This window comes from Onychostruthus taczanowskii, unplaced genomic scaffold (genome assembly GCF_017590055.1).
Source record: "Onychostruthus taczanowskii isolate IOZ18803 unplaced genomic scaffold, ASM1759005v1 scaffold7, whole genome shotgun sequence".
Taxonomy (NCBI): domain Eukaryota; kingdom Metazoa; phylum Chordata; class Aves; order Passeriformes; family Passeridae; genus Onychostruthus; species Onychostruthus taczanowskii.
In genome coordinates this window covers 11027739-11037324 of record NW_024504786.1, presented here as the reverse complement: position 1 = coordinate 11037324, position 9586 = coordinate 11027739, and the positions used below count along the sequence as shown (strand labels likewise).

Sequence of the window (9586 nt, the reverse complement as noted above, 5' to 3'; positions counted from 1 at the left end):
AATCCCTCTTCTTCACTGTCTCCCTATTGCCTTCTAAATCTGATCGAAGCTCCTTTTATCACCGAGTTGCTCTTGACCTAGCCTACCTTCTCCTGTCCTTGCTCTGTTCTTCCTCATTTCTTCTTTATGTGCTGCCTGCTCACCCAGTGCAGCCACAGCGTGAACCCTGGCCAGCCAGACCTGTGCATGCCTTCGGTGTCACCCAGGGTACCTGAGTCGGTCACACCCCATTCCAAACGGAAACATCCTGACCTGATTGCCATGGTCGCCCTTGCAACTTTGAATCACTGACTATGGAAAGGTGCTAACACATGCCTTTTTAGCAAAAGAAAAGGAGGCATTCATCTCCCAATAGTAGGATTATGGGGTATTTTTCTGAGTTACCCACAATTTCTCTTGCATCCTTAGGCCTTCAATCTAAAAGAAAATAAATTTTTTTACTATAAATTTACTATCACTGGGGTCATGAAATTGCTCTCCAACCAGTCCATCTGGACACCCCTTGCAGAATGCTGGTGTCTAGACAAAACTGAAATGTACACCCCTGAGTGGTAAAAATGTGTTTCCAGCTCTTAAGGCCTGAATCTTAGGTTGTAACTTCTTGCTTTCTTGCTTCCTGTTAAAATCTTTCAGCTTGATTTTGGGGAGTAATAAGACACAAAATAATAACATTTATTTTCTGCATTATAGGTTTTCATCCCCTATTATTCCACTGAAGTTTAGCAGCAGGATTTGTAAGTTAGTACAGACCAGCTTTGTAGTACATGCCAGCACAAGGGACAGGACAGGATGTGCAGATCAAAGCTGTCCTTAGGTCATCTGATTTTGTGTTCCTCAATGCACTAGATTATGGGAAAACTTGAGAAAACAAACAAATTCCTAGTCCCTTCCTCTCATACCCTTTAAGTCCTCCCCCCATTACAAAGTCAAACAGGAGGAAAAAAGTCTTTCTACACCTGGACCCTTTGTTCATTATTCTGCAGTTCATCAGAAATTAACATCCGCTTCCTGGAGCTTCCTCTCCGCTTACCAAGGTGCTCCAGAAGTATTTTGTGCCAACCCGACACCTACGTGCTATTTCTACACGCCTCACACCTCCCTGGCCTGAGTAGAGATTTACCCACTGAACTCCAGCCAGCAGTGATCATGAGGCTGGAAAATGGTGGTGAGCAAATAGCTCTTAAAAAGTTTAGAAAAAAATGTTGCCAGATGTAGAAATAATTCCCAAGAGCAGACTGATGCTCTCCCATCAGGTACCCACCAAATTCCCAGCCTCAAAACTTTCTAGTCAGACATGATATACTTTATCACAGTGATATTCCACAATCTCACGTGTTTTATTTGCCTTAGAGAGATTCTCAATTCTCCCAGCAGCATGGCTGTTTGTGCACATCCCCCAGCTTGCATCTATAAGGACATTATCATTGCATCTATAAGGACACACGTCATTGCTTCAGTTTCACAGTGCTTCAACATGAGAGTCATCATCTCCAGAAAGCTGGAAATGACTGTAGGCACATTGTCTCCGGCAAGATTAGAGAAAATATTGGCATATCAATGCATGATACAAGTACATGCTGAAGTCTCTTCAGGATGCTATAATGAGAACAGAGCTGCACTCGAGTTAAACACAAAGACATGTCAAATGCTGTATTGAACATGTCTTATTACACAACCCATGAACTCATAGAAATTTGGTCTCCTTCAGTTCCTGAGTTTCCTGCCTCTTTCCTCCCTGCCTATGTCTTTGTTTTCCTCACAAAGCAGAGTTCAGCGGTTTCCTGTACCTCCCTTACATCCCATTACCCTTAAAGCAACATCACTTGACTGCAGTAAAGATCCATCTCAAAACTGAAGAAAGCAGTAAGAACAACAGCAGTTAGCCAAGACTGATTCCAAACAAAAAGAATCTCAGGGCTCTCATGTACTCATGTCAGCAGGAAAAGGTGGAAGGAAGCGTGTAGACCATTACCTCTGAGCTCGTAAACACCGAGCAAGTTACTATCCTCCCCCACCTCTTCCTCACCCTCCCTCATCTGCTCCACCTGCTGCTCCCGTACTGCCAGCAGGCTGCAGCCACCCCTTCCAGCTTCACCCTCCCCCTGCCCCAGCCACCTTCCCAAACTGCTCCATGCTCCTCTAACCTCCTCACCCCGGAATCCTCTCTGATATCCTCTGCAAGACGCAGCCTCTTGTTTTCCTTTTGCTTTCCCATTGCTTTCCTACTTGCCAGAAGACCAGGTCCTCAGCCCCTCCTGACCCTTCCTGTCCTGCCTGAGAGCCTCAGGAACTTTTGGAAGCGTGAGGCTTGGGACAAAAGGCAGTGTCAGGGCTGTGCCTGTGCCGGGACATCGCTCTCCCCGTAGTCATATGTGCGTATTTTGCACATGGTCATATATTTTAAAGCAGGGAGATTTTTTCTCTGACACAGGGGCTCTGCACCAGGCGCTGCACAGCAACGGCATCACCAATGAAGCTGCTTCCATTCCTAGGTAGGTGAAACCTCTGCCTCTGGGGAGTGTGTGGCAGGTGAGAAGGGAGTGGGGTTTGACAAGGAGAAATTATTATATTGGGTATGGTTGAAAGTTGCTGGGTACACAGGACTGGAAGTCCCTGTAGCCTTGATCCATGCTGCTGCTGGATTTGGTAAATCCATGGCTTGTATCATCCCACAACCAAACCCCAAACGCCTGTCTTTATCTCACTGTGGCTTTTGTACTGAAAAAACGCAAAAACATTGTGAGTTTCTGTGTATTTGTTTTGGGTATTTTTCTTTCTCCATCTGCTTGGGAAATTTTTAGATTTCACATGCTGAAAACAGTAAAATGACAACAAAATCAACAGGTTTCTGTTTTAATCCCTGTGCAAGACAGTCTCCTCTCAGAACCACAGAGAAAATGTGAGATTTATTGGTATCTAAGTTGACCTAGATTATATATAATTATTTAAAAATTGTGTGTAATTTTAAATAATTTGAATTTTTTTTCTGAAGTCTTCATTTTTCCAAGAAAACAACATCTTGATGAGATTTCATGTGGCAGTGAAACTGTAACAGTAGGCTAGCAAATATCCAGAATGACATTTAGGTCGGGAAAAGCAGAACTCCAGGTAAAGACAGCACCCAGAAGGATCTTTGTGTTCTGCAACTTTCACTATGTCCTGCTAACAATTTGTAAACTACAAAGTAAAAAACTTACTTTTCTGTCTGAGCTAAATAGCTTATATCTAACCAGTTAGAGGGTGTGTGTGACAGTACAGTTCTCTGTAAGTTTTCTCAAAAGAAGAGATTCCTTTTCTTTCTTTGTATTGAAAACCATATGCATTCATACAATGGGAAAATAGTTATGATATTTTGAGAGATTAAATAATTTAATATAATTTATAATTGAATTTATTTATAAATAATATATAAAAATTATATATATACATATATTATATAGTATATATATTACATATATATGTGTATATAATATATAAATATATATAATTTTATATGTATATATATAATTTATAATATAAATTTAAATAATTTGCCACACCATATATCACTTTTAAACCTTGCTACCATAATGATGTAAATATGTGACATTTCATTTTAATCTACCAGACCATGCTTATGTGTTAACTTCAGAAGTATGAGAGTGCTTATAAGAATAAAAACTGTGATCAGGGGAACCCTCTTTGGTATTTTTCCCTCAGACACGTAGGGCAGTTCGGATTACGCTCCGTACATAATTCAGAGTGCAGATAAATGCCTGGGCTTTACTGGAAACTACTAGAGAGTTTTTAAAGCCATCCAAATGTTTCCCTCAGATCACTGGGTAACTTCTATGCTGTTCACCAATTTTTTACTAGGTGAGAACACATTTGAGTTGTTTATCTGTGGTGTCTGCTGTACTACCAAAGATGTCCCAGTAGCTGGTGGCCCTTGCCCTAACCTGCAGTACAACGGAGTCTGTGATGATGTTTACTGGAATGCACCCATTTAGAGGAAACCTTTGGCCCAGATCTTGCCTTAGAGCTCAGAATAAAGGTTTTACATAATTAAACAAGTCTGATTTTCCTTTGTTCCAGTTTTAATTTCCAGTCTGCTGGACTATGGCTGCACTTCTCCAAGCTGCAACATGACATGCCACAAAGACGCCAGGTGTGAAGTTCAGGGTGGGACAACAGGCTGCTACTGCTCCCAAGGATACACAGGAAATGGCATAACAGTCTGTAAAGGTAAACAGATTTTACCTATATGTTTTTTTGTTATGTGCTCACTTGAAAAAATTACCCAAGAGCCCACTAGCTCAAGGATTAAACTTTATGTCACAGCGTTGTCCTACACTAACATGTCTTCAAAGCCAAACACTTCAATATTTTCTGGGAAATTGTACAAATTTTGCTCAGCCTGGTGTTTTGATATAGCTTGCCATGTGTCCCAGTTGACTATGACCCATTTTCCAGATTTTCTTTTCCATGAGAGCTGCTAACTAATCTTTGCTGATTTACCTTCAGCAATTTCCCTTGTGACTCAGGATTTCTGAAGTTTGGGCTGGTGTGGTGACTACTGCACAGCCCTCAGCTCCCTGCCTCACACCCACAGCACTTGGCCACTCTTCCCAGCAGCTGATCACCATCAAGTAACAGCTCCTGGGCTGCTCTAGGAAAACAAGGAGGTGTGTATGCCACAGAGACATGCCAGTGTTGATTTTTCTACTGCAGCTTCTTGCCAGAAAAAATGCCAGAAATCCTACTAAGCTACCTACTTTAGGATGACTCTGTCTTTCTTCTAAAGAAAAGGATATTTTCGCTGCCTTCATATTTGAGTTGTCTTCTACTATGAATAGCTCTAATATTTATTTTCACTGATAGGTATGGCTGTGTCCAGCTGCAGACAGGCTGAAATGAATCTTGTCAGTTTTCAGCATCCTGAGAAGTAGTTATGAGAAGTAACCATTTACCAGATCGGTTTTTGTGTTTCAAGCTTCTTGGGAAATTTAGCAGTTACTACATAGCAGTAACCCTTTGGTTTGGTATAGTATAGGAAAGCAGCCCACAGGTATTTTGGAGTTTTATAGCTTATTTCCCATGCTGTGCTTGGAAGTATGTTTGTTTAAGAAGATTTAGAATGCAAAGACCTTTTTTCTAAGGCCTTCTTTTTTTGTTTATAAGGTGGGAATGTTTAAAGAGAAATATAGATGCATAAAATAACAAAAAAAATGACAAATCACAAAATCATAGAATAATTTAGTTTGGAAGAGACTTCTGTAGGTCATCTGGTCCAGCTCCCCACTCAGAGCAGGTCCAACTCAGAGCAGGTAACTTAAGGCTTTGGCCAGCTGAGTTTTGAGTATCTCCAAGGATGAAACCTGCACCTCTCTGGGTCCTTGTTTCACTGTCTGACCAATTGTGAAAATGTCTTTTCTGATATCTGGTTGAGGTTTCTCTGGTTGCAGTTTGTAATTTTCCTTCCCATGTGCGCTTACCACTGTACATTTCTAATAATAGTTTAGCTTCATCTCTTCCATAAGCCCTCATGACCTCCCATTAAGTAGTGTAGGCAGCATTATTATTTGCCCTTTGCCTTCCCTTCTAAAGTCTGAACAAACACTGTTCTCTCAGTCTCTTCTTCCCATCAAGTTTCATGTACTTTCTAAATATATTGCTTGAATTTAGTGCTAACCTTGCTTTGATGGGTTAATGCTTTGATTTGTCTATCAAGCTGGTCAAAAGAAAGTAAGAAATGGCCTTCACAACACTGGTTTTGTTCTTGCATTAGTTCAATTGTAGTACCATGAAAGTCAGCTGGTTTGAATAATAAGTGCACACCATGTTTGCAGAGTCAAGGGCCTGCACTTGTGAATATGCAGAGAAAGAAGAAAAACAAGTCAATTTTAGCAATACTGCCTTGATATAAATCAAACTAGCATTTGCTTGCTTAGCATCATCTGGTACCCACTACATTGTCTGTATCGGTCTAGAAAGTCTGCAATTATGAATAATCAATTAAATTTGCAGTAAGGATACCTGTTGTTCTCACTGCCATGTTTGATGTTCTTAAACCCATCCATTATATATGCACCTAATATAATGTTATTAAACCCAGATTTGTGAGGACAGATTTATCTTGCCTTCCATGCTGTTGTTTTTTTTTTTCATACAATACCTTTTTCTTACTTTCCCTTTTACCTGTATTTTCTTAGAGAAATCTACATTCAACTTTCATAAAAGCATTTATTGAGCAGTTAAAGAAAATTCAGTGCAGTGAAATATGCATTCACAAATCTTGTTAATCCATTAATTGTTTATTAAGAATTATACTCAGTGTTTGAAAACTCAGTCTTTAAAATAAAATTTCTAAAGTCAGCTCTGGCAAACAAGATACCAGATGTATTTGTGGTGCTTTGCAGTCAAGTGGCAATGGTTTGAAGCAAGTCTCATGTCTGGAGACCAACATTTTCTCTAGTAAAATACATCAACAGCCGCCAAAGTCACCCTCTAGCAAAGCAACAAAGCTTATATCAGAATGGTGTGGGTCCTGAAAGAGAGACAATGTTTCTCTAGGGCAGCATGTAACAAAGTGCATTACTAATATTGTGCAGTAGTCCTCTAATAGCATAAAAAATTAACCAGAATTTTAATTGGGTAGGTTCTATAAAGGATTAGAAATATAGGCTACACCCTATCATGAATAGTTTAAAGCTGTGAAGACGTAAAGCAAAGCCTCAGTTGTTTAATGATGTATGAGATCTTGCTGTTCTGTGTGGCAAAAGCAGCAGGTGTATGTGCTCTTCTAGAGATAGCTACCTACTTTTATTCAGTTAATAATCTTAGGCTTTTACAATGCTAGTGCAGTCACCTTCAAAGGAGATCATCAATTATGTGCTAATACTGGCACTTTCTAAAGAGCCTGTGTAATACATTATGTTTACATTTTTGCCCTTTTTGTTATTTAGATAGGCTGTTAGAGTCATAATTACTGTCAACAACATTAGTAATATTGCATAATGTAGAACCAGCTCCTTCATTGTGGTTATCCTGGTAGACAATTAAACCAGAACAGTCATTGTTTTGAGACTTTATTCTGAAACAAGCAATTCAAATTCTTCCTCCTTATAAACATGTTGAACAGAAAATGTTAGTTTTCAGGGTAGTCCTCTTCAGCTTTCATAGCCGAGAAACTCTTCATTTTTATTTATAGGTACAATCTTACAGTGAAAGGTTTACATTTGTTTCTCTACTTTTGCTTGCTTGTAACACCTCTTAAATACTTGTAAAAGTTATTTCTTTGCTAGCCCTGTCTTTTCACTGTGACACACTTAGACATTTTCCCTTGAGTTTTCTGTGCTGCAAAAGGCAATAATGTCCTCTTACATTTATTTCCTAGCACCATTATTGATGAATCATGAATCACTGATGTCAACATACCTTAGGAATGGGGTTTGTTAGTTTTGACTTTGCTCCCTTTGCCAGCTGGCTAAGTGACTGCAGAGAGCTCAAGATTATTGGATTTACTGTGTATAGATAAAGACACATAGATATGAATTTAATTTCCTGGTGTCAAAGTCATGGCTTTTAAAATAATTATCCTTTTACAATCTTTCCCACAAGGTTTCAGCCACTTTAAATTAGGTCATGTTTTGGACTTTCTGAAGGCATATTTGGCTACTCTGACAAAAACCTAATCCTCTTCATAATCTCATTGTCTTCAGCAAGAATATATGCAGGAATTCACATAGTCAGGAGAATAATTGATTGTGGTATCTGGCTTCTTTTATATATTGGAATTATAACTTACAGAGCAATAAATTCCTTCTGTACAGTATCTTCCAGAAAGCCATAAATGAGTCACCTTGTCAAGTTTTACACCTCTGAGACACAAAATACTATCCCAGACTCCTTACTTTTTCTTTTGTATTTATATTCCTTGCTTTATATAGTATTAAATAAGAGAGAATGACCTCTGATAGTACATCTATTTGCTTTTTAGGACTGTTCTTGGGCAGATATGTATTATGCTTGTAATGCACAAGACTTTAGCTTCACAATATCACACACTTAATTGAAGTAACATGGGCTAAAACTCTTGGCATAAAAAATAAAGATATACTCAGAAACAACTGATTTATGGACCAGTTAACTTCCTCTCATGCAAAAAATGCCATGGATTTTTTACAGATAAATAGAATATATTTGCCATTTATGTAAGAAGGGTTGGACATATAAATTAGGTGTTGTTCATAATTCCAGCTTTTTTCCCAAAGAAAATTAAAGGAAATGAACAAAATTTTTGATCCTTTACAAAAGATAAGGGTAGAAGTAAAACTTCATAGAAGCCAATATTTTATTTTTAAAACAAAAGGGAAAATGAGTTGGCATCAGTGATGCTTTCCTAAGCAGCTCTGCTGTTTCAAATGCTGGCTGCTTCTTGATTGCTGACTGCCAATTTGCTGCTTTGCTGGCACACTGCAGGAAATTAAAGTAAACAGTGTGATCACAGTGTTTACTTTAACTTTGTAAAATACGGAAGGAAAATGAAGCAGTGCTGTTTGTTCCAGGAGGGTAGGCAGGCAAGCAGGAAAAGCCTGAACACAATATCCCTCCCAGATATCCCTACACAATATTCCCTTGTAAATGTCACTTGCAAATTATACTGCAAGATTAATCAGTATTACTTGTAAAATAGTTACAGCTCTTCCAGAAATATTGAGCAAGGACTTAGGCTGTCGGAGAAACTTTCTATTGGGGCAAGGCAGTAACTCTGTTTCTGAAGTGCACTGTAGGAGGATTTATCATTTTACAGAGGTAAAAAGTACATCAGTGCAAAGTGGTATTTTGTATCAAAATACAGAATCCCTGTTAGAACACAGGGCAATTTGTATAAATCCAACTGAATCAAATTGAAAGCATGCTCAATATCTGAACACAAACATATTTTCTTGTTTTATGTAGGGTCAAAATACCAACTCTCCGGCTTTTCCCAGCTATAAAAGGAAGTTTTCCTGTGAGACCTCAGTTCTTTGTTCTAACATGATGTTGCTGAGTCCCACCATTGACTTTTATTGCAGTAACTGAATTTGTTTGGATTCACTGGTGTCATTGTGGCCATTCTGCAACACCCAGTTTATGTATAGTTTTTATGGAGAGAATTTTTGCTTTCAAATTAAAATGACCCTGTAAAACCAATGTGTATAATCATTTTATTCTATCCAAAATTGTTCTTCAATAGAAAATTATTTAATTCAAATGTTGATTCACCAAAGGAAATTTTTTTTTTTTTTAACAGCAGGCATACATCAGTGGATGTCACTTCTGTGTTTACCAAATAGTCTGAAATCACTGATATGGAAGATCCAATCCACACACTTCCTAAATTCATTTCACTGCTATCAGTTACCACAAGCTATAAAAAGGCAAACTGCAGCTGCTCTAGCATAGCACAGCAGGAGAAAGATATGCCATAGCCAAGCACTAACAGGGCTCAACTCAGCGTGTGACAGCTTGGAAAACTTGGGATATGCTGTACAGGGGGCCAAAGAAGATCACTAATTCCCAGCCTTTTTGACATGCTCCTTACCCTTTTTCCTTTCCCCTTCTC

The 9586-nt window shown here is 38.8% G+C and overlaps 1 protein-coding gene across 2 annotated transcripts in view; it reads left to right on the top strand.

The window, feature by feature from the left end:
- The first annotated feature begins 2011 nt into the window (after positions 1-2011).
- Positions 2012-9586, top strand: part of ADGRL4 (adhesion G protein-coupled receptor L4) — a 73423-nt gene continuing 65848 nt past the window's right edge. Inside the window, exons 1-2 of one of the 2 annotated variants that reach the window (XM_041421436.1) lie at positions 2012-2492; positions 4075-4224. In XM_041421436.1, coding sequence (XP_041277370.1) covers positions 2471-2492; positions 4075-4224 — 172 coding nt within the window. In that variant the 5' untranslated portion in view covers positions 2012-2470. The remainder of the gene's footprint in view (positions 2493-4074; positions 4225-9586) is intronic. The other variant, XM_041421435.1, reaches the window with a different exon arrangement.